The sequence below is a fragment of the Cyprinodon variegatus genome, unplaced genomic scaffold (genome assembly GCF_000732505.1).
Source record: "Cyprinodon variegatus isolate N-32 unplaced genomic scaffold, C_variegatus-1.0 Scaffold207, whole genome shotgun sequence".
NCBI classification, from domain to species: domain Eukaryota; kingdom Metazoa; phylum Chordata; class Actinopteri; order Cyprinodontiformes; family Cyprinodontidae; genus Cyprinodon; species Cyprinodon variegatus.
The window spans coordinates 930,900-956,666 of NW_015150660.1; the positions used below are offsets into that span (position 1 = coordinate 930,900).

Here is a 25,767-nt window from a genome sequence, read left to right on the forward strand (position 1 = left end):
TCTTTGCATTTACCCAGTGCTTGATGGGCTGGGCTTGATATATCAAACTAAAGTCACTGCTCAGTTATTGAAAACAATATATAGAAATATGAATGAAAATTATTAAAATTATGAACGATGGTTGCACATGTATAAAAGGGTAAAACTGCAATTGTTCAAATTGTCTGAACTTCATGTATAATCCCTTTTAGACGTGCTTAAAATGTGACTTTGGTGTGAGAACCTGGATGGAGACAAAAGGTCTCAAAATAAAACACATGAGCAATTATATGCCCTATTGAGGTTAAAAAATAAACAGAAAAAGGTGGGTCAATGTTCTTACTTTACTGGTTGTCCCCAACAGCTTACTAAGGCTACATTCACACAGCAGCCTGAAGTGACCCAAACCAATATTTTTTTTCTCATACATGACTTGTATCTGTTATTTTCATGACAGTCTGAACACCTCAGATCTGATTTTTCCAATGCGACATTGACCACTCGGACCAGATTAATGACTGGCAATCAAGGTGTCTTTTCATGGAAATTGTTAATCTTAGTAGACCTCTCTGACTGTAACAGGATGATGTTGCGATTTGCTTTGACCAGAAGTCCTTATTCTGTTTTGTATGCCTATAAAAACGAATTGAAGCGGTGACTTCCACAAACAACAGATTACTTCCACAATTTCAGATTATAAATGGTTTTAGACACACACATATATATATATATATATATATATATATATATATATATATATATATATATATATATATATATATTATTTTTTCATAGTTCAGTCCTGACTCAATCCTTTCTGAGCCTTAAAATATAAGTTGTAAGTAAAAAACTACTAACAGAAAAGGGGGAACAAAATTAAAGGAAATGGCATTTAGTCAAGCATGCATAGTGTCTTATTTTGAATTTACATGTTGGTAATTTCAGCATTACCTCCACCTGCTGGTGGCATGCTCATAGTTTTGGTTCCTTTTGCTTGAATCCCAAAAGCTGTGCTGATGGTTGAGTTTTAAAACAGAGAAATAATAACTAATTGATTAAAAATAAAGTATTAATATAAATACTGTCTGCTAGCTTTATTTGAAAGTGAATCCCATCACAAAATTTTTGCATCATGTAGATCATATTTTGTTGGTTTTTTTAAAGGAAAAAACGTTCAAATATTGAAGTGTTGATTTTTCAGCAATCTTTAGTACTTGCCTATTTTTCATCCACTTAGTTTGGCCAATGGCTGCCATGTGTCCTTAGCTGGACTGAGACGCATACAAGTCATGTTTCAAGCCTCAAAATAACTACTAAGTTACTGCTTTTAATGGAGAAACAAAGATAATCTTTGTTAAGCTAATTTAAAAACTGGTGGAGTATCACATTCCTCACAACGTTGCCAGACACACACTCATACAGAGAGGCCCTGAGAGAAAAAACCCTCGCCTGAAGCCTTGCTTCTTCTATTTTATTCTCATTCAGCTGTTGTTGCATAACTCCTCCAGACATACATGCATAGAAGGAAGAGAACAGTAACCAAATAAACCCTAATATTTAATTAAAACTAATCAGAAATCTTTTTTTTCCCTTGAGGATGCTTTCAATTTAAACTTGTGTGGAAGTGATGCAGCAGATTCAGATTCTCTAAAGATAGTAATGTGCCTTCTAATGTGTTTTTGATTGCAGAAACAATGACTCCCTTCATCACATTAATTCACGCGTGGCGCCAAGTTATTACAGTGACAAAGAACGCCAACCTGGATGCTCTTTTTTTTTTTTTTAAATACCATTTGTTCACACTTTGTCACACAAACAGCTTATTACTGTTTGCTGTTGTTTAGCAGTGCCTACCAGCTTTAGATCAGTGCCAGACCATGAAAAATGCCAATTATGTGCAAAATCAGGCTACATTTATTAAGTTTACTGCTCAATATTCTACAAATGTGATGTGCCAGTAAATCCAGCTGCCTCGCTTACAGCAACACCGTCGCCCTGAAATTCATTCATACTGTCAGGCATCCACACTGACTACTTAGACCGCTCTAATATATTCCCACAGGAAGGCTTTCCACTGTAATTTGTTGACTGCTGCTGAGTGTCTAAAGAGCAGCAATACTCCTTAATGCACTTGTAAACACAGGCACAAACACACATATGCACAATCTGTTGCCTCGAGAAAGAGTTGAGAGCTGTACTCGGGCTGGAATAATTACAGAGAGCATTGAATTTCCTGCTCTCCTCATTTTGCAAACAGTGTTTATAGTAGAGGAGCTTGCTTGCTTCCCATGCATTTCACTATTTGGCACATCAATGCCCTGTGTCTGAATGCTTTGCAGTGAGGGGTTTGCCCACCTCACAGCCAAGTCATCGGTTCTCCCTGTACCGGCTACGTGTCTCTTTACTCCCGTGGTTTCAGAAACAGCAGGACGTCTCAGCATTCTGACAAAGTTTACAGCTGTAGACACTTTCACATCCGCACATTGTACCAAAGCAACACTCGCTCTGTTCCTCCTTCTTTAAAACTCTCCACAAACTCTGCAAAGCAGTGAGGCACTGCTTGACAAATGAATGACTTCCATGTGTAATTGAGTTTTGTCCATAGATATCATGTGTTAAATCATAAAGTGGAGCCTTACCTAAAACTCAAAGCTTTTGTATTTGTTGAGAAAATAGATTCTAATTGAATATCCTTCCTCGGGCTGCTCTGAAACCTTACATTACCGACCTGCTTACTGAGTAGAATCCAGGAAGAAAGAGCAGTGGCCCTCAGGGAGAGGATGAGGAAAGAGAGGAAGAGAAGGATACGTCAAGTACATTGCTGTGCAAACCTATTAGTACAGCTTCATTATTTCATTTCTTATCACATTACGAACAGAAACCTGTGGTTTCTTTGGATTTTAATTTTACAGACAATCACAGAATAGTGAAAGTGCCATAACTGGGATGTAGACAGATAATAGAAGAAGAAAATCTGGAAATCATTTGGATGTGACATTTTTATTTTTCCTTATGAATACAGGTTTTTTTTGAAGGCCCCAGAGCTTTAAAGGGAACGTTAGCTTGGTCATGCGGTATCTCTGGAGGAGCTGCAGGGATAATCTGTCTTGATGTGGGTTCTGATGACTGGAGAGCTACTTTATATGTACTAAAATATTTCCTTTATTATCAAGTGGTAGGAATACAATAACCCCATTCAATGGGGATGCTGCTTTTTAAAATGGAAGAATGTCAGAATGGATGGAAAGATTGATGGATGAGTTTAATTTAAAGCATGTTTATTTTTTCAGTATCAGTCTGCATGTCATTGCTGCTGTATTCCCCTTTGTCATTTTTTCACAGCCGTATTGTCAGTAGCTCAGATTGTAGGACTCAGAATTCAAGCAGACAGATCAGGGTGATTTCAGAACAAACATTTATTAAAACATGAATGTGCAGCATGTCAGCTGGGGCGGGCTCACTGGATGCTATAGTTCTGAGTTCAGTCCAATCCCGGAGGAAAGAGTAGAATCCAAAAGGGAGGTTTCTCCACAGCTTACGCCCCCAGAGTTCTGAGCGTTGAGCTGAGCAGACTAGCGAGCAGGCTCCAGCCAACGCTGAGGAGCAGCAGTGTCTGTGGGGGAAATCCAAAGCTGGAGTCTGAGCAGAACCAGGTCAACAGACCAGAAGATCATAGAGCTGAGGAGGTACCAGAGGAGAATCCAAGCTGAAGTCAGAAGACGGGCCCAAGTTTGGGAAGCAGAATCCAGGAACCAGTCCAGAACAGATTAGATTAGCAGGGCAAAACGGGGGCAAAGTAAAACTCACAAAAACAGAAACGGGTCAGGATCAGAAAGTCAGAATGTAATAGAATCTCTAGAGTCACTCTCACACACAGCTCGAATAATCTGGAACCAGTGGCAGGCAAGCAAGCAGCATAAATGGCAGCAGGAACCAGGTGTATCAGAGGAATGGTAATGAACAATCGGGCAGATTAGACAGGTAAATGAAATGAACAATTTAGCTAGCCATTAGTGCCAAGACTATGAAGTGTATTTACTGGGAAGATCCATTTTAAATGGATCTTCCCAGTCAAACACCAGCCAAATGGCAGCCCACTTCCCTGCAACTCTCAGCAAAATCCCCTCGAACTTCCAGCCACTGGAGTGACCCCCTCCTTCTCCTGAGCGTGTATATTTTTTTATACTCTACATTTCACTAAATTACAGGGTCTGTAAAGGAGATAACGCTTCTCTTTAGATCTTAACGTCCACACATCATGAAAAAAATATATATTTTATTACAAAGATTGGTGTTTAAAAAGGAATTGCAGGGAACCAGCCAAGGACACATCAAGGAAAGTGGGGAAATTTTGAATGGCTACTACTGTACAGTCCAGACAGAAATTAGTTTGAGAAGCTAGCACAAGACTTGAAAATGAATGGCCCTCATTCAATCTGAATGAGCTTGAACTATTTTTGGGTGAATGATGGGCAGAAATTTGGATTCCTTGATGAGCATAGATGGTAAGGACATACACTTTTGCGTCTCTGCCTCTCATGATGCAAAGTTTTCACTCAGTGGGACAAAAAAAAAGTTTAAAAAATCACACATTAAATCCTTAATTATTCATAATATATTGAAAACTACTTTTCTTACATTTTGCAGTTACATGCTATTTCTGTCATTCTCTAACTATTGTTACTTATAACATACAATAGAGCTTGTGCCTGTAACCATGAAGTAAAATGGTTTAAACAGTTACATTACAAGGCAAGATATATTCAGTTCAGGGCATAATTAGACGTGGCGGAGAGGAGCTCTCAGGTACAGGTTCAGTACAGTCTGGTGAAAATGAAACATCCGGGGTTATACTGCACAACTCACATCAAATTTGCATTACATCTGCAACCAACTGGAGCCCAAATCCTTCTTGTGATGAAATTAGAACAGAACCAAACCAAACTTACATTGAGCAATACTCAAGCTAATGGTATTCTTAGTCTTTTAGTGTAGCTGCTGTGCAGCCTGCTGCTAAGAGAGAGTAAGTTTCTGAACCCACTTCTGTGCCTCTTGATATTCTGGTCTTGCACATTGCTCTACTGTACCTTACCCAGACTGAGAGCCTGACAGAGCGAGGCAGAGTGAGTTTCAGAGTAAAGCAGGGAGATGGAGCGAGTGAAAGGATGCAGAGATTGCTGCAAGGAGAGGATGCAACTATGATGTGACAGAGAAAGTGGGCAGAGGGTGTTGGATGTGAGGAGGGGGTTGGTGAAGCTATCTTGTAGGTGTTATCAGGTTAAGCCTCCCACGACTGCCTGTCGCCATGGTGACTCCATGGTTACAACCAGGTGTTCAGCCAAGAAGAAGCAAAAGCGTCTTTGTGTGAAAGGGCTTCTTCAGTGACTTTCTTTGTTCGTATGTCTGCCAGTGTGGGCAATAGTTCAGCCGCGACATTCAGCTGTTACTTAGCAGGAATCCTTCTACATCTCTGTAGTTGAAGCTTTTATCATAAACTACATTAGAGATTTATTTGTCATTGAATTTTTGATTCAACTGTTTCTAATGGCAAAGTAGCAAACTAATGAAGTATCCCGTACAAATCAAGAAACTTTACAATAATAAAATAATATTATAATCAACAAGCAAATCCAGAGAGAAATCACTTTGGAAAAGATGGGTTTGGAAAAAAATAGGGTGTCAATAGTGAGAATGTCTTTATGACTACAGTTAAATTTGTTGTTGGAAGATTTAGTTATGGACTTTGACTAGGCCATACCAACACATCATCATTCTTTGATTTAACCCCTTCCACTGTAGCTGCAGTTAAATATTGTTGAGCTGCTGGAAGGTGTCAGAAGGTGTCAGAGATGCATGTATTTAGCTCCATCGTCCACCCCTCCCAACTCTGATCATATAGCCTATCCTGTCCCTGTAACACGATGCTGCCTCTACCATGTTTGACATGAGGAAGCTATATTCTGAGCTATGTCTGGGCAATATGAGCAATATCAGGTTCTATTGTTGTGATAAAAGTGATGATTAATAAAACCCATTATTTCTTTGCACTCTTTCTTAGGTAATCGTATGGTTGGACTATCACAAATGATACTCTTGAAGAATATATATAGATTAAAATTCAGCTTCTTTAGTGAAACAGTTACATAAGGAAGTAGGCATCTTAAGTTACCCTCATCCAATCATATTCTTTAAATATGTCAATTCCCCAATGGAAAATAAATGATAGAAGAAAAAGAATTGTGAAAATTAGAAATTCTAATATTTCAATCAATTTCTGGTGTTTTTAATCATCATAGGTTGTAATTTATTATTTAGACGACAAATCAAATTTTCTTATGATGACCAGGCATTTATCATGATAACAATAAACGCCCGGATAAATGTCCACTGCTAACCAGAGCTGTGAATATCTAAAGTTTCTCCAAAGTTAATTTCATAGGCCTCCTGGCTGCTGATTTTATTGAAGCTCACTCAAGTCTTGTCACTTTAGGTCTCCATTTTTGGAGGTTTAGCAGTTGTGGTGAACACTTTTCCTTTTTGAAATAACATTGAAGCTTGGTAAACTGATCAATATCTCGCGCTGGTTTATGTTTTTCTTTACTTGAAACCTGAACTGTCTGACTGGTCCACTATCTTTAGAATTCTGTTCTTCAACTTTCTTAAAAAAAAAAAAACCTGAGAATCTATTTTCCATTAATAAAAATCCCATTAAGATAATTTGCTGTTCATAATGTGATAACATGTCAAAAGAAAAAATAGAGTTAAACGAGCATCAACACTTTTTTTTTTTTTTTTTTTACAGTGTCCTGTCTGGCAATGTGGCAAAAAGAATAATTGTCTTGATGCCAAAAGGAGCCCAACAGATTTTACTTTCACAAGTGTAGCAGTATGGCAGTTGCCATGCTCCACTTGTTTCATGCATATAAATTGCTTTATTATAATTATGCAGGGAGTTTTACAGTTTATATGGACACTGCTATGTAAATAGTGCAGAAAACAGAAGAAGTAAAAGGAAAAAAGAAAAGAAAGAGGAGACAATGACAAAACATTTTCAGTCTGCTTCATCACCTGTAACGAGATCTAAAAAGAACAGCACAACCGAAAGACATGGTACGAGACATACAATAAAGCAACACCTTGAAACTATCGCTGAAGTAGTATTATTAAATTTGACATGTACTCTGTGTTACTGTGAGCATCAACACTTTTGCAATCAGCTGTGTAAGTCCTACCTTTTTGTGTAAACCACATTAAGTATCAGAGGTTTATTTTTAATGCTACTCCTTTGACGATATTCAACTTTGTCATTGTAAGTGTAGTTTTACAGAGGAATTCTCTGCATTTAACCATCCCTTAAGAGGCAGTGAGCTCCTTGCAGCACCTGGGGAGCGTTCTGGTGCTAAGGGGCTTTTTGCTCCAGTCTGTGTTTGATAACGGTGATCGCCCAAGAATGAAAAAATCCTCCTATCTAACCTCTAGTCCAGCACTCTTTAATTTAATAAGATATTTATATTATGTGTTTCTAATAATTAAATGACATAACTAAAGACAGTGGTGCATTTAGTTTTCCGCATGTCAGCTTGTTTAACTAAATGCATGTTTTTCTCTGATGTGCAGCAGGAGGTTCATACTGGAATAAATCAAACTATGTGCTTCAAACTCTGGAGTCTACTTGGGAAGTTATTCACAAACTTTCCCCCTTTGTTTAATTTTCAGCCAATCAGACTTAGTTCAATTATCTCAAAATATGTTCACTTTAGGATAGGCTTATGTTTGATATTTACCACAAAAAAAAAAACATAATCAATGGTGTTCCTATATATTGATTGTCCACTGCAGTGTGTAGATAAGAGCAAGAGCCTCTGTTTTAATCTGTTTGTGTATGTGTGGGTTTGTTTACGTCTCTGTATGCCTCGTCCAGGCTTAAACTTATAAGCTGATTTGGCAACGTGTTTACAGAGATCTCGGTTTCAATCCGTCGGTGTTAGTCCTGTTACATCACCGCGCATTAGTAGTTGTATATGATTTCTGCACCCCCACATGTGCGCCCGTGCATATGTGAGCTGGGGCAGGGGGGTGTGGAGTTAAGGCCGCAGCACATGGAAACAGGCCGCCGACAATGACACACGTGCTTTCACCATGTGTGCGCCGCAGGCCAGACGCACAGACAGTAAGCAAGAGGCAAACGTAGAAACACACACCAGTAATTGCTGTTAAGGCATACTGAGAAAATATGTAACAGCAAGTATGCAAAATATAAAAAAAATGTTGGATATTTATATGCAATTGCCAATCAGATAAATATTTAAATCCAATCTAATTCCAAAGCATTTGAAATTTTATAAAAGTGGTTTTACACATATTTGCTTGATATTTTTAATAATTTTCTGTACAACAGGAATTTTCAGATCATCAGTTTAAACTATTAGCCATATTCCCAATGACCAATGATGTCCAATCCTGCTCCTCAGGGACCATTGCCCTGCATGTTTTAAATGCTTGCATGACCTCCTCAGCAGCCATAAAGTGCTACAAACGCCTGTTAATCAGTCATTCATATAAGTCAGGTGTGTGGCAGCAAGGAGACAACTCACACATGCAGGGAAGTGGTCTTGAGTTCTGGACGACCAAGTCTGAGCTAAAAAACTTCTGCTTAAATCAACATTTAGACCATTGAAAAAGTAACCCAGTTTGATGTTCTAACCCAGGGGTGGGTACTCCAGTCCTGTATCCTTGACATAACACACCTGAATCAAGTAAATAGAAAATTTTAAAAAATTATAATTAAAAGGACTCTGGAGAAATTTATTGCATACTGGGGAGGTAATTCAACCATTTGATTCAGGTGTGTTGGACCAAGGATGAATCTAAATGTTGCAGCAAACCGGCCCTCAAGGACTGGAGTTGCCCACCCCTGTTCTAACCTGTCAATGATTTCAGACACACATCCAACCTTCTTAAAAGCTGGATTACTCAGGAAGCTGCAAGGACTAAAAGTCTACAGATAAATAACCCTACAGATAACTTGTAGGCTGTACTGTGAAACCATATCTATGCCAAATTTAAAGCAGCTCATCCAAATATAACAAAAGTCCTTGAAGCTTGCTGATGCCTTGATATTAATACTACTTGCTAAAAGATATCCGTTTTAAGATTAGGGGGATTTTATACATGCATATCCTGTGTGAGTTTTTTACAAAATGCTACATCAAATAAAAAAAATTAACTTGAGATCCAACTTTTATTAGGGATCATTGAAATTATGTCTGGCTGCACATTGGGTAGCACCGCTGCCTTGCAGCAAGAAGGTTCTGGGTTTGATTCCCGGGGTCTTTCTGCAAGGAGTTTGCATGTTCTCCTTTTGCACGCGTGGGTACCCCGCCTCTTGCCCATTGAAAGCTGGAGATAGGCACCAGCACCCCTTGCGACCCCAGCAGGGATAAGCGTGATGGAAAATGGATGGATGGATGAAATTGTGTCATCATTTATTTTGTTTTAAATATCTTTAAAACGACACACCTCTTGTTACTTTAGCGCCCTCCAAGATGACATAAATGTCTCAGTACACCCGTCAATATTCATGTTTCTAAGATGATAATCCATTTCCTCCTATTCTGTTTATGCTTTCTGTGAGAACCTGTTGAAAAACCAGAATGGGACAAAGCTGGGAACCAAACGCACAAAAACACTAAACATAAAGTTACACTAGAGAGGAGGAAGTTTTGGAGACAGATGGGAGTCGATCCAGCGGAAGGATGCTCCACAGGGTTTCCATATCCTCCTCCTGTTTCCTATTAAATTAATTTCCTTGAACCTGTAAGCCTGTCTATTGAGCTACAAGTATGACATATCTGTTCTCCACTGTAGCGTTCCGTTCTATCTTTTCCATTATTGAACCCTGCATTCATCTCTAACATTGTTTTTTTCTATGCGTTTCAGATAAATCTGCGGCTCATTCTGGTCAGTGGGAAGACGAAAGAGTTTGTCTTCTCTCCCAACGACTCGGCTGCAGACATTGCCAAACATGTTTTTGACAACTGGCCAATGGGTGAATAGCTCTTGATTTCTTTCCTTTTATTTATTATGATGAAAGTTTTATACTAGTATTAAAAAATTTTATACAATATTTTAAGTGGGCTTCAACTGTAGCACCATTTCAGAGTTAGGCACTAAAACCAAATTTATTTTTTAAATCTTGATTTCAATGGTGTCATCTTGATTTTTTTTTTAAATCAAAGAGCTCATAATAAATAGGATCTTTGGACACATTGTGAGCAGTTTTGTTGCAGATAAGTTTTTTTCTCCATTCTTCCATTGAACAAATGAAAAAAAAACATACAAGATAAAATTTAATGAAGCAAACTTTCTTAGCAATAGTGATTCTTAGAAAGCTGTTAACTGAAACTTGGCACACAGCAGATGATCTTCCATAAATTACAGTATGCATCGCCCGGGCCCTCTGTCAGATGCAGAGGTAGATAAGAGTATCCAAAATTTGTACTCAAGTAAGAGTAACACTACTCTACTATATTTTTACTGAAGTAGGAGTAAAAGGGTAGCCATCCAGGAAATTACTCAAGAAAGAGTAAAAAATACTTGGTAAAAATTCGACTCAAGTACTAAATAACTCATCATAGTATCTGATATTTAAAATAAGATAAGAAACAGGACCAAATGTTGAGTGACTTTAAAAAATACATATTTTCAAATAACATCATAAAAGGATAAACAAAAAATTATTGAAAAATTACAATTTCAGGCAAAAGAAAAGTTTTTCCTAAGGTATTTTCTTTTAAACATTAAACTTATGAAACCAGGACCTCCAGTCACAATATTTATTCCTTACTGTAAAGTAGCTTGACCTCCAAATGTCATGGTGGGATCAAGTAAGCTTTTGTATAAATGAAATTGAACTGTGTGTCTTTGTCTGGGTGCTTAAAAAGAAAGGGAAAAAGAAGTGCTTGTTTTATGGTCGGTGAAGTTAAGGCCTGGTTATACTCCCAGCAGCAGTGTGTTGCAGTGAGCTTGTCGCAGATATTTTTAATTTATGCCCAATTCTGAAGCGTGGTCTGCTTCAAAATTTAGCATAAAATCATGAACTAGCTGTAGTTCTAGATATGACCGAGGTGGTGAGGAATTCGGGGCAAGTTTGTGCGACAACGGAGGGACATGAGGGCAAAAAAGAGCGGAGATCCAGGTGGTAAAAGGGTCCCAGTGTTCTCACGCACCTTGCTCTTCTAGCTGGTCCATCTTCACGAGTCGATTTCTACAATGGTGGTCATACAAACATAACATGCCGCTAGGGTTCCAAACAGGAAATAAGCATAGTATAGAGCGGATATAGATTTGACCAATCAGAGGCCTCCTGTCTGCAGCACTGTCTGCGGACAGCTACAATTTTGGAGAGGTGAGGCAGAGTGTCTGCGGAAGGGGCGGCGGCATAGTTGCGTTCACACGCAGACGACCTGGTTTCTGAGTATAAACCAGCCTTTACTCATGATGGATGAGTAGCCAGAGCTTTTACTCAAGTAGAGATATTAATATACAGCTCAAGTAAAAGTAAAAAGTATGGTGCTTTAAAACTACTCTTAAAAGTATATACCTTTATCAAAGAGCTACACAAATAAATCTAACAAGTAAATATAACTAGTTACTTCAAGACTTGGAGAATAAATGATTTAGTAAATGGTATTTTTTTTAGGCGTCCTTCTTTTATAAATATCCATTGGTTCCATTTCCCTCAAAACTACAATGTCAAGCCAAGGGTAGGCTTTTTGCAGACATTAGTGCAACAAAAGAAGCATTGATCTCATTATAAAATCATGTTGTCCTTTTATCAAGTCAAGAAGCTAGAATGATCTACCTAAAAAATCAGATGTGAAATTGGTTACTTATTTTTTTTATCTCTGATGTTGCTATAAAGCATGTTTATTTTTTGAAATTGATAACTTCAGGGAATGTTTGCTACTTAAAACTGGCAGGCAAAACTTAAAAGACAACCCAGAATTTCCAGAATTCTGTAGTTTAATAACAGTCAGAGGTCAGTACTGTAAGAATCAGTCAAGAGGGCAGAGGTAACCAAAAAACACAGAGCAGAGGCAGAGTCAGAACACAAAAAAAGTAAAAGAAAAATCCTCTAGAGGCTAGAAAGCTTGGAAAGAAATGGCTGAAATGCTTGCTGGAAACAAAGATGGACTGGCATGGGAGGAAGGAAACGGACTGCTTAAATACGCAGGAGGAGATGATTAAGGACAGGTGTGTTCAATCAGGCTGGCTTGGGTAGAGGTGTGGCAGAACACTTTTCACAGCTACTGGTTCACCATTCATGGTAAAGTTAATTACAAATTATCAGTTATAAATACTTGACAGGAAAGTTATTTAAAAATGACACACTGTAGTTTAGCTCTTGACAACAAAAAGAAATGAGCTTTTTATCACAGCTCCTTTTTACCTTCACTTAGATTTTTTTTTTGCTTAAAATGTGTTTAAATCCCGTCCTCAGGGGCTTGTGTCCCACATAGGTCTGTCTGTGCTCCTGACTACCTGATTTAGATAGTAGAATTACCTCATAAACATTGGCAGCAAGTTTCACAGAGCCCTTTTAATGGCCCCCAAATTTAAATGAGGTGAGCTGAAGCAGGAATGCATTTAAAACATGTAGGTCAGCCAGCCTGCGAGGACTGCCATCATCCGACACCACTGACTTTAAATTATCTCAAACCCTTTAGGTTAGCTTGATGTGGTTTTGTTATGCAGTTCAGCTCAGCTTGTTTTAGCAGCGTCACCACAATTTTAATTAGCCTGCCCTGGAAAAAAGCATTTTTCAACATTGGTTAGACTCTAAACAAATGAAAAAAAGCTGCATTTTTCTCAAGCATGATTATTTTTCCTTTATAGTCACCAAAACAAGCCGCATCCTCAATCATTACATGCAAATTATTGTCAAAAATTACAAAAATATCTTTCATTTTAAGATACATGGCAGATTGATAACTATATTGTTTGTCTTTGTGGTGAGATTTGCAACTTTATTTTAGAGGGTATAGCATTATTTTGCTACATAACACCAGGCCTACTTATCTAAGGAAATGTGACAATGAGGACTAAGAACAGCCAAGCTGTGATGAGCATTTACTTAATTTAATTTTGATGGGGTAGGATAAGTTGATGTGTTCAGAATGACTAGTATTGTGTTATTACTTCATATAGTGGTGCTTATGTTCGAATTATCTTTTAACACCCTATCTTTATGCCTTAGAAGTGGAGTTTGGGGCTGACTAGAAAGTTTCAGGAAGAGTGGGAGAAATTATCCATGGTCTCTATGGTCCAATTTCCTGCATATTTGTGATTTTTCCCAGTTTAAGCACATTTTATTTAACTGCATAAGCTCCTGTTAAGATCCTGGTTATATGGAAAAAATATTATTTAACAAAGTAATACAAAAAACAAATAAGAGTGCAGGACAGGAGAATGAATGGCCTTTATGGCCCAACAGAGAACAATAAGATGTTATCCATAACCTCAACCTCACAGTTCTAATGTATTTCTGCTGACCTCAAAAGTCACCTGTAGTTTCATATCCTGCTTGTCTGTTTTTGTTGTCATTTAAATGAAATGCTTTTTTTCTAAATAGGAGATTTAAAGGACAGGAGGAGTTTAAATGTTTTACTTTATTATTTGCTTAGTATGGGATGACATGTTTCAGCAGATAAAATCATCAAAATAGTGCATGAAAATTCACTACGAGTATTTCTCCAGATAATTACAGAATATTTTAGTCATGTGTGGTTTAAGTTTCTGTTCTCATATTAAATCCTCACATCTCTTTTTGAAGACTCTACAAATCAGCTGCACAGTTTTCACTTTTTTTCATTTCATTTGCTGTTTTTACATAAACTCATAGGTGGGTAGAGCACCTACAATTTGTACTCAAGCAAGAATAACACTAATTTGCAGTGCTGTACTTTAATAGTCCTTTTTAAAGGCAGGAGACTTAACTAAAGCGCTTTACACTATATTCAGTCATTCACCCATTGACACACACACTCATACTACATTGTAGCCACAGCTGCTCTGGGGCTCACCAACACATGCGAGGCTGCCGTACTCTGGCGCCAGCGGGCCCTCTGACAACCATCAGTAGGCAATGAAGGTGAAGTGCTATGCCCAAGCACACAACACTGAAAGCAGGGCTTGAACCGACAACCCTTTGATTTCAGCATCCAATGCCGCTGTTGCCCCTACAAGAAAAAGTAAAAGTAGAATGTAGCCATTCAAGAAATTACTCAAATAAGAGTTAAAAAAAGAACTTAGTAAAAAGGCCACCAAAGTACTGAATAACTGATCTACTTACTAGGCAAGACAAAGCAAGGGAAATTTATTTGTATAGCACAATTAAGTGCTTTACATGATTAAAATATAGGAAAATAAATCAGAATCAAAGCAAGTAGGAAAAAAAAATGCAGAAACAAAAAAGAACAATAAAAACAGTTGGACAATAACTGGATAATAAAGTTGAACTAATGGTGTTTCAGTTGAACTGTTTAACTAGAACAGTCGAAGGCAATCCTAAAAGAATGTGTTTTTCAGTCTTGATTTAAAGGACCTCGGGCTTTCCACACTTTTACAGTGTGGAAAGCCTGACTAGTCATGATCATAACATCTGATAGTTTTTAAATTGATGTAAAGTTACACAACATATAACTTTATAAACACATTCTGGTGTTTCAAAGAAAAAAATAATCTAAACATATAAAATACACTAATTACACAAAAAATATTTCATGCAGAAGAAAAAAAATCAAAATATATTTGCAAGTAAAAATGTTTTTGTTATAAAACATGGATTCAATAGTATAGTTTAGTCTATAAATTGGAATAGGGTAAGTTACTGTTTGACACAGCAGGATAAGCAGATAGAAAATAACATTGAAGACATAATAGGCTTGAATACAACATTAAAGTCTCACATAGGCATAAAGTGTAGGTGTGCGTCCCTTTGTTATATTTTTGTTTAAAAGATGCCGCCTCTTATGATGGGTGGAGTATCCAGAAATTTTACTCAAGTAAGGGAAATTATACTTTCATATTTTTATTCAAGCAAAAGTGAAAAGTACAATGTAGTAAAACTGCTTTTTTGTAAATGTAATAAAGTAAACTTAACTAGTTAATATCTGCCCCTTCATAGGCTTATTAGTTTGGCAGACTATTGTATTGGCTAAGAATATTTTCTACGTTCTTCTGTTTAAGATGAGTGAGAATCTCTGTGTTAGCAAAATAAGATAACTCCTTTACCAGGATTATAGTATCTAAATAATACCATCCACCCTCTAAATGCTGCTGCTGGACCATAGATGGAATGCATTTGAAACACTCCTGATCCTGAACTTAACCAAATGTGGAGTTTTCCCACAGTGCTGGGGGTGCAGTGCTGTTCTTGAGGGTGTGGGTTAGCCAACCGTCCAAGGAAAAAGAAAATATTCCCAGATGATGTTGGATTCTCCTGGAGTTTTCTGTTTGGGAAGCGCCCTGTGTTCCTCCCAGACAACAGATCATCCGGTTAGCAACAACACCCTCGATTCAGCAAGAGACAAACATCTGGTTGCCAGACTGCTGCTGTGAAACCCCCTCCACGTTTTTCCCTTATAATGCTCTTTCAGTTCTTCCAAATCCACACCTAAGGCTCCTCTGTTAGCGCCTTTCCTACTACTGTGCTGCAGCATATTTCTTAAAGGCAAATCATTTATATTTTTCAGAGAATAGATCAATTAAATAAATGCAAACATGTAACATCTTAAGCTGTTTTATGACTGTGAAAAGCATTGATTGCCATTTCCTTGTAATTTTCTTTTGCTGGAGTTTTTGCCTTAACAAGTACTTCCTAGGTTCACATGAAATGTGATTTACAGGGTTGGAAAATTGGACAAATAGTGGTGAGGTTTTAAATAAAGAAGCATTTAGAGAAGAAATGTAGCACACAGGGAGATATTTCCTTTCATTTCAACCCATAATGTTCCTTTTTTTTCCATCTGTCTTATTTTGTTTCTGTCAGACTGGGAAGAGGAGCAAGTCAGCAGTCCACACATCCTGAGGCTGATCTACCAGGGACGTTTTCTACACGGCAACGTAACACTAGGAGGTGAGAAAGCACCAGAGCTGCAGGCGCCCAGGGAAAAAGCCCTGGCGCTTGCAGGCGTACACATTGAAATTACAGCATTTTGCTGCTGGAAACCTCTGCTGTTGTCGTCTTTTTTTTCCTGAGCATCAGAACTGAGATACATCAGTGCTCTGGACAAGCATTGTTTGATAGAGGGAGGGAGTGAAAGCGAGGGCGAGGGGAGTGATCAGAAAAAAAGTAGACTTTTAGCAGGAGAGAGAAGAGAACAGGGAGCAAATAGAGCTGTAGAAAAAAAAACACTTTTATCACCCATTTTTTTAAATTTTCATTTGTTTAAAACAAAAATTCAAGCAAGAGTTTCTATAACACTTTCCTTAAAATCCTGTTTCATCGGTTTATCATGTTTTTTTTTCCGTGTGCGTGCAATGTCAAAACGACGTTATGAATTTCTCCTAATTTTAGGGAAAATGATTTTCCCTCATAGGGTTTTTAAATTGCAAACACAGACATTATTATGCGTGTGGTTTGCCCAGACAGATTTTTGAATTCTCAATACAACTTTAAGATAGTTATTCTTACTTGTAAGAGTCAGGACCAGAAACTGGGTCCCGAGTCCTTACAAATGTGCACTTGTCTGTGAAAGAAAATTGTGTGAATTGTTTATACAATTTACAGTAGGTGACAATATTTATGGTGACCAAGGGGTGGAAAATGGTGTGTGAATGCATCATTTCACACCAAATTCAAAAGGTCCTGCAAACCCAATAATGAGACTGACACAAAAAATGCTCCAAAGGAGAAATGCTGCAATCGCAGAAAAGCATTCATAAAATTATAAAGTATAATCTTAAGATAATTCTGCAAGTAGGAAAAAAATAGCATAACTCTCTACATAATAGAAGCACTCCAGATCTCTGGCGGAGACAATCATGATGTCATATGGGACCAGAGCCAAAGGCATAAACGTGGGTGCTAGGGCCCAATCCAAACCGGCTCTTAAAAATTTGGGTGTTAATGCTGAGCACTCATGCAGAGGGATACATTAAGGGCCATCCCAACCCGTGTAGTGGGTAGGGCCAGTGGACCATTCAGCCCTTAAATACTGAGTCTGCATCAGTTGCAGGCTCGCTGAAGTTCGGCAGCAGGCGTAACAGCAGCCTGTAGGTTCCACTGATTTGCTGCATCTTCATCACACTGACTGAAAATCACAAGTAGTATATATATATATATATATATATATATATATATATATATATATATATATATATATAAAATATAATATAATTAACTCCAATAGGAAAGTTACTCTTTGAAATGGTATGGTTTGGCCATATACATTTGTTTTAAGAAAGGGGCAAATGTTCGATTTTATGTCACCCTGCATCACAGAGCTAAAGCCACACACGGGGCGTCACCGTGTTACCATAGATATGACGGATTTCCTTTCCCTTTGGAGGGAAGAAGCCATCCCATTCTCATTTATACCCCCCCACCTTTGATCAAGGCGTCTTCCACAGCTGCAAGTGTGACTTCATTGGGAGTGACCCTGATAGTTAAGGGTTAGTGCTTAGGGACCCGTTTGGAATTCAGCCTAAACACTGCCCCTACAAACAAGCCCTCTGTTCGCCTGTTCCAGCAGAGGCTCCGTCTTAAATAGCGTCTGCATAAGTGAAGACTTGCTGGAATTTGCCAGTAGGTGTTACTGCGGACCACTGGTGGAGCAAACATCTGCATTTAGATGTATAACTTACACTGGTTTTCTGCACCTTTGTTTTTTTCCTTCTTTTATTTAAATCCCCACTTAAGGTACTTAATGGTTAAAACAAAATAGCAAGAAAACAATAAAATAAAGATAAAATGATAAATAATAAAAAACCCAAAAATTTAAAATTAAAAGCTAGTTACAAAATTAATGTGTCTATTAAAGACGTTTAAAGTCATTAAAGCCTTTTCATTACCAGACTCTGAGATTTAGAGTTTGAGGTCATTTATAAAGAAACAAAAATGTGATTTCCTTTAATTTATTTTGCTTTTCTGAATATTTAACATTGCTAACAGCAGAATCAGACCTCTTTACCTTGTTGCATCTATAATTCCAAAAGGGAAGGTCGTCTACAAAGTAACTTTGTTTGACAGTATAAATAAATGGGCAAATATTTGATTTCATCTCAGCTCTCTGTGTTGCCGTGACAAAGACGGCTTTCCTTTTTCTGGTGGAGGGCATCCCATTCTCATCCGCACCCCCAACGCTTAATCAAAGCACCCTCTACAGCTACGAGAGTGATGTCATTGGTAGCGACACTTGATAGTAAAGGAGTAGTGCATAGCGGGAGTAAACTTCCCTTCTCCTCTCCAGATGCTCTCTGGATAGCACCCTGTTTATATTTTCACTAAGGATCTGGTCCATAGATACTAATTTATAGTAATGTTCATGCTCTGGTCCTATAAGCATCGATGATCGTCTAACTATTGCAACTAAGTCGTAAACATTTACTGGGCAATATGGGAAGCCCTAAAGATTAGAAAGTCCCAGCTGGTGGGACAAAGGATCTATGTTAGAGCTGCGCTGTGCGGCTAGGGTGCCGTAGTCTTTCACCCTATAATAGCTTCATAGATGTATTAAATAGGGTTCCCCCTTTGTCATTTGGGGTTATAAAGTTCTCAAAGCCAGATTAGATCAGATCCACTAATTGTTTTATCTGGTATTTGCTCAAAATAAGACAGACACACAATATAGTATAAAGTTCTTAAAATTCACATCTTATATTTGCTTTAATGAGTAAATGTAGGAAAAACTGTAACATTCAGTTGATGAGATTTCTTCTCTATACATTTATATATATATATATATATATATATATTCTCTATAAATTATATATTTTTTGTTTACACTTTGGCGGTTTTCTAATGACTGAACATTGAATTCAAATTGAAAGCAAATCATTAATAAATAACTAAGTGTTATATTAAAGGCCATACATATACACAGAGCTAAAGAGAACCTGAGTCTATCGATCAGCTGCGCTATCTGAATTCAGAATGAAATTATTTATAATTCAGCCTCAGATAGACCTGTCAGTCATTTTTGTACAGTACTTGCAGAACCAGCCTAACGGTGCTGCACAACCTTTCAAGTCTTTCTTTTAATTTGTAATCAGCCCTGGGAGCTCATTGAGGAGTGAAATGATACTGATGTTGCATGACATTGCACTGACTGAAAATGACCTCTACCTCCTTCTTTTTTCCTCTCACCAGCTCTCAAGCTGCCTCTGGGGAGGACCACAGTGATGCATTTAGTTGCCAGAGAGACTTTGCCTGAGCCAAATTCCCAAGGTAACCAGCTCTTCATCTCCCTTGTTTCCATTCAGAGAGCTTTTCCACAAGCTGAACAACTTTCAAATGTTCCGCTCCCAGCCATGATTTATTTCTACACATGGCTTCTGTTTCAGGAACAGCCAGCAGTGCAAATAATTGGCTCCTTTAGGCTTTCCCCCAGACACTGATCATTGTTCAGATTATGCCACTGATATAAATCATATAGGCTGACATGTTTCCCCTGGATTATTGTGAATTGGACCCAACAAATGTTTGTAATACATCACCAGGAGTGAATCTAATATTTTTTTCTGCCAATTAGCTGGAATCAGAAAGATTTTTAAAGAAAAACATCACAATTTATTAAATAATTTTTGATCATTTTTTTACTCTGAATTTGTAGGAAAATGTAAATGTAATGGTTATGATTTTATGGGGAACTTTAGATGATGAGTAAATTACCTCATTTTTATAAGGTTGTAAAATGATTTCAATCTAACCACTATATTTTTTGTTGTTGTTTTTTTTACCTCGATGAAGCAACTTTTTGAGTCCTCTCTGGTTTTTTAGCTTGGATGGTTTATAAAGAGCTACCAAACTGTTTCTTAAAATGCTGTTTTTTGGAGACCCTTTGTGCTGATTTATTGTTTGTTCATTATATGATAATATGAGTGTGTTTGTGTTTAGGTCAAAGGAATCGAGAGAAGACCGGAGAGAGTAACTGCTGCGTCATTCTGTAAATACACACCTGCGCCGTGACCCTCCGTTCTTCAAGTCCGTTCATGCCATCAATGTCCTGGACCCGCTGGGCTTGTCCTCTGTCCTGGAGCCTGTCCGTCACCCGGATGTACACCTAACCCACCCACAACCCACCCCCCTGCCACAACTCACCCCTTCAGACACATATACATGTTAAATAGGATGACAGTAGGCTCAGGCTAATCCGAGACAGAACTGGGGAGCAGGAAGTTGATTAACAATAGAGTTGATTCCTATGCTGTACTTGATTTGTTGTTATAACTGAATAGTAGCGGAAGGAACTGGATTTGCATGTTATTTTTTTTTCCTTTTATCTTTCCTTCTTTCCTAAGCCTTCTGCCAAGCATTGTCACTCCTCTCCTCGCCATCTTTAGCTGGTCTGTGGGGTCACTTTCTAGATGACTTTGACATGTTTGCTCCTCGTTGCAACGTGGCGGCCAAGTTTATGTTTGTGGCCTTGGTATCTCATACAGACCGGCTGAGAGTTTTAACCACTAAGCTCATCGGAACCTAGGTGTGATGCTGGGCGTAAAACCTTAGGTGTTTGTGTGAAAGCACCTCAGTGCGGCAGATGAAGCATTAAACGTGCCTGAATAGAGGACTCAAACTAAACTCGCTCACTAAAACAGATGAACACAACTGTGTCCTTTTTAACTGCCCTCCTCTACATGTGCCCTTAAAGGTTGCAGGACAGATATCCGACCTGTACAGTTTTAGCCAAATGAAGCCTAACAAGCAAACAACAAACCAGTGCTAGTGGTCCTTTGTCTTTGGAGACTGGGTTCTTACAGTCTGTGTATTAATGACCAACTGAGCTGGTGATTTATTAAGCATTGTGTGAACTTTTCTCCCTCTCCTGCAACATCCCCCTTTTCCTGAACTTTCCATCAGTGTTGTGAAGGATCTCTCTGAGACGTCACTTTAAGTTTGAAAAGGCTCCCTCCTTGTCTTACTTCTCCTTCAGGATTAATACGTCTATTTTGCACAACAGAAGCATGTGCTCTTTCATCAGATTAATGCAAATGTATGAAATAGTTTTATTTTATGTTTCCAATGGAAGTAATGTTCCAAACTAAGGTTACCACGTGTAGAATATATTTAATATGAATCTTTATCTAGAACATTGAGATTTTAGATCTTGGTGATATTCATGATATTGGTGTTTAGTCTATGATTGTGTACGGTTAGCTACTAGCCAGTTCACAGTCACTTGGTGATGACGTCTTTGTGTTTAACAGCAGCAAAGCCTCCCTAATCATTCATTCATGGACTGATGGGTTTATATTCTCTTTTTCTGTCGAGGTTGTTTTTTTTTCATTTGTTTATAATTTAATGTAATCCTTTTTTGTGGTTTTTTGCTTTAAAAAAATTTGCTTTGTAACAGCACTAGGTCTTAAAGAATATTGTTTATATTGATCAGGGTTCAAATCTGTACAGAGAAAAAAAAGGTTTTGAAACCAATTGTAAATAGCACTAATGCTCCTTCTCCCCACTCCTTCAAATCTTCAAAATGGAATACATCTGTAAACTAAATAAAGGTTATTGAAGTGCACTTTGTTCTGTCATGGCTCATTGCCCATTGACTGCTGGTTATAAACAGGTAACCTCTTTCTAGAAAACACTGGAGTTTGTTTTGAGTTATCTTTCAGTATTTAGAAAGTATTTAAAACTGAAATAAGAGTATGGAAATAAAAACACGATCTGTCCATTCAGCTACTGTCCGCTTTCATCTGTTTACACTTTCCATACATCCACCCTTTTAACCATCTCTCCACCCATCTATTTACTCTTTATCTTCATTTTCCTGTATTTGAATCCTGACTTCTTCGGAAATATTTAAATCAAATGTATCTTAATTTGCATTATTGGATTTATACTGTAGAAAATTAGCTAAAAGCTCTGCAGGAATGCAAATGAAGGTGTGTAGAATTATGTCATCAGGGTGTGATTATCCTCTAACCTTTGGTTGTATCCTTTTAACACACCTGTATTACCCATTTAGCATTACTTGATTAGCTGCGCAGAGGCCTGATAAGAGCCTTTCATTTCATTAAGGATGCATCTAAAAGATGCAAAATTGTAGATGTGGATCTGAATGATGTTTGGCACCCTTAAAGACCCTTGACTGTTGCTTTGTAAAATATAAAATAAAACTAGTGCTCTCATCATGACGCTTCAGATGTAAATTTAAAAGGCTGTTTACTTCTCTCTTAAAGCAAAAAAATTAAACAAAGAGTTCATTATATATATATATATATATATATATATATATATATATATATATATATATATATATATATTTGTAATTTCGGAGGGACTTTTTTCATCTCCATACAATCTTTTATTATTTAATGGCATATCTGTTAAGAAGTGTTTTGCTATTTGGACTCAGATATTTTTGTCATTCTACCTCCAAATACGTCATTTAATTAACATTTTGATATTTTAACAAAATATCCTGCAAAATGGATTTCCCTTTTTAACTAAATTATTACATCTACTTTATTATTGGTTACCTATAAATGCATTGGAGAAACATTTACATTAATACAAAGTAATTTCACAACACTCGATAATTTCATCCATCAGTCAAAACCATTGTTATACTTAGTCTTTCTAAGTGGTGGGTATTTTATGTTTACAACTCCAAAATCTGGGGAACCTGCAGTTAAGCTCACAATGATATTTCTCCTCACTAAACTTCAGTATTAAACATAAATTCCAAATTTTTCTTCTGGCTGGAACCTAGGGTTTTGAAAAGGCCCAGCTAGAGTTCAGATACTATCTGAGGCTGATGGCGAGGAGATCTTTAGACCTTACCAAAAAATGAAACATCCTATGAGAGAGCATGCAATAATCTTCTGATCAAATGTTGAAAGCCTTGTTTTGCTTTAATAAAATATACACATTAGGATTATTGCAAAAAGGCTATATATTTTTTCAATGGAATAAAATAGAGAAATAGTTTTTTTTTTCCTGTATTAAAAAAAAAACACTCTTTGTACTGTCCTGCTATCTTTTAGGAAATGTTTGTGTTGTTTCCTACCAGAAACAAACTTTGTGGTTCATTGAAAGGTACTTTGGCTCATCCAGCCCCAAAAATACAATTACTTTACTTCAGAAGAAATACATCCGTGTTAAAAATTACTTTATATTTCCCAGGATTATAAATACGCTTTCATTAGACTTACTATGAATATAAACTAACAATAAAGATATTTAATTAAAGTTTTGGCATTTCATTCCTATTCATTCCTATAATATTTATAAACTGTAAGGGAGAGATGTTACATTATTTTAGGTCTTTAACAAAAACCCAAATCACAGAAATTTTGCCCCTAAATTTTTATTTAATTTAGATTTAATCTGTAAAAATCGACCCTCTTTATCTTTCTTAGAACATATTACTCAACAAGAAATGACACCATAAGCAAACTGTTGTGAATTACTTTGAAAATTAGTCATTTATTTACCCCACTCAAAATGTAAAGCATAATCTTAAGGAAAAACTGTAGAAATGTGTTTGCACCCGTTAAAGCAGGATATCTGAATGTAGAGAACTGGGTGTAGTGTTGTTTTTTGTGTCGTCATTATGTCCGTCTAACCTGGGAGGAAATAAGAAATCAGATTAAGTTAAGTTGACCTCGGCAGATGGACGCTCACACTGAGCCTGGTTCTGCTGGAGGCTTCTTCCTGTTAAATGGGAGTTTTTCCTCTCCACTGTCGCTACAAGCATGCTACTTGTGAAGGATTGCATTCGAGTCAATGAGTCAATCAGCTGGTTTTCTTTAGATAGAAAACAGTGAATCAATCTGATTGTATTATCTGGTTGAATTGGGGTGACTTGCTTTGTGACTTGGCACTATATAAATAAACTGAATTGAATCGAATTAAGTTTTTCCTGCTGAAAAGACTCTGACAAACTACTGATGAGGGAGTGGGATGACCAGGATGACAATGCGGAGATGGTGGGGCAGCAGAACCGTTTACTCGTTTTGCCATAAGGCTAACCTGTGTAAAACAATTGCAAAGCTTGTTTTTTTCCTGCTGGTTGTGTTTACACTCCTGTTCTTTGGACAACAGGCTGGATTTTTCTACAGCTGAGAGCAGACGTGCAGCATGTATCCCAGCACTTAAGAGACTTGTGTGTTTTTATTTCCACCACCTCAGAAGTAACATCATTAGCCACTAAATGTTTGTAAAGTGCAAGTCGGTTTGAAGCCTACAACATGTATATGACAACAGTGTTGACTACTTTAAAATCTATTCCTGATACAGTGACAGATATTTGAGTGAAAATTATGGAGACCTGAGTTAGAGAACAGTTGGTGACCATGGAGACTGAGTATAGGCTAGAGGATGTATATTACTGACTTATGCCTGGTATACTTTCTTAGTCATACTAAAAAAGCAACTTGTGACCAAAGATAAGCTGTGATAAATATCTGACAGTGTCATATAAACGGAACGGCTACCTCATGGTCTGACAGCTGCTAATCAGCCAAACAAATGGACAGTTGTCATCTGAAGTAGGCCTACTCTTCTAGTAAGTAACATTACAAATAGCTTGTCTTTGTCTCTTTATTTATTTATTTTTTTTTTGCCAAATGTACAAGATAAAAAATTGATTGGAGTAACCAATGTTATAGACATTAAATACTCAAACATACATAACAAGAACATATTGCCAACTATTTTTCAAACTAGTGTCCAAAGTTTGCCTCTTTGCCACAACTGCATCCATGTACTCCTCCTTTTGTTCACATATCTTTCAATTCACTTAAATTGAATTAATGGTCTTCATACATTGTGAATGAAATAGCTTTAAACATCCGCATCCTCAATGGATTGTTCCAAAATGTAAAAAGGCTGCTGCTTTTGCACATGATTTTATAATTCACCATCCTTAGTGTTTATTATTCAAGCCAATAAACACTTGAATAAATCTGCATTTTCAAGAGATGATTCCGTTGATCATGACTTAGTGGGAGTAGAATTTTTGCTCCAAACCCTTTTAGCAAGAAAAACTGGTCCTCTGGTTGTTTGGTACTGTAGCAAAAAAACAAAACAAAACAAAATAAAAAGCTTGAGGTGTCTTATCATTGCTGAACCTGTTGCTTTAAATAATGATTCATATCCAGGTATTTATTTATTTGGCCTTAAAAGCACAACTTTAACAAGTCAGTAATGTGAGGTTATTTATAGTGTTTATCTGATTGCTAGGAGACATGATGAAGAAAAAAAAAATGCCTTGGAAAATGCCAATGTTGTTCGTACAACATACAAAAAAATTACATTAGAACTTTGTTGATATTTACTTTTTACCTTTTTTCTTGCTGTCAAAGTTGAAGATTATTTACACTCAAAACATATATATATACATAAACACAACACTTTTGGTTTTGCTCCCATTTTTTATGAGAGAGCTTAAACGTCTCGTCTAAAACTTTTTCCACATACACAATATAACCATTTCCCTCAAATGTTGTTCTGAAACCAGTCTAAATCTGTGATAGTGAGCATTTCTCCTTTGCTGAGATAATGAATCCCACCTCACAGGTGTGCTACATCAAGATGCTGATTAAACACCATGATTA

At 37.2% G+C, this 25,767-nt stretch overlaps 1 protein-coding gene across 1 annotated transcript in view; it reads left to right on the forward strand.

Annotated features, from left to right (window-relative positions):
* Positions 1-21,851, forward strand: part of ubl3 (ubiquitin like 3) — a 53,066-nt gene extending 31,215 nt beyond the window's left edge. The window contains exons 2-5 of the mRNA XM_015380104.1: positions 9,919-10,027; positions 16,031-16,117; positions 19,352-19,429; positions 20,099-21,851. Of these exons, the coding sequence (XP_015235590.1) occupies positions 9,919-10,027; positions 16,031-16,117; positions 19,352-19,429; positions 20,099-20,151 (327 nt within the window). The 3' untranslated portion in view covers positions 20,152-21,851. The remainder of the gene's footprint in view (positions 1-9,918; positions 10,028-16,030; positions 16,118-19,351; positions 19,430-20,098) is intronic.
* Positions 21,852-25,767: the final 3,916 nt, after the last annotated feature.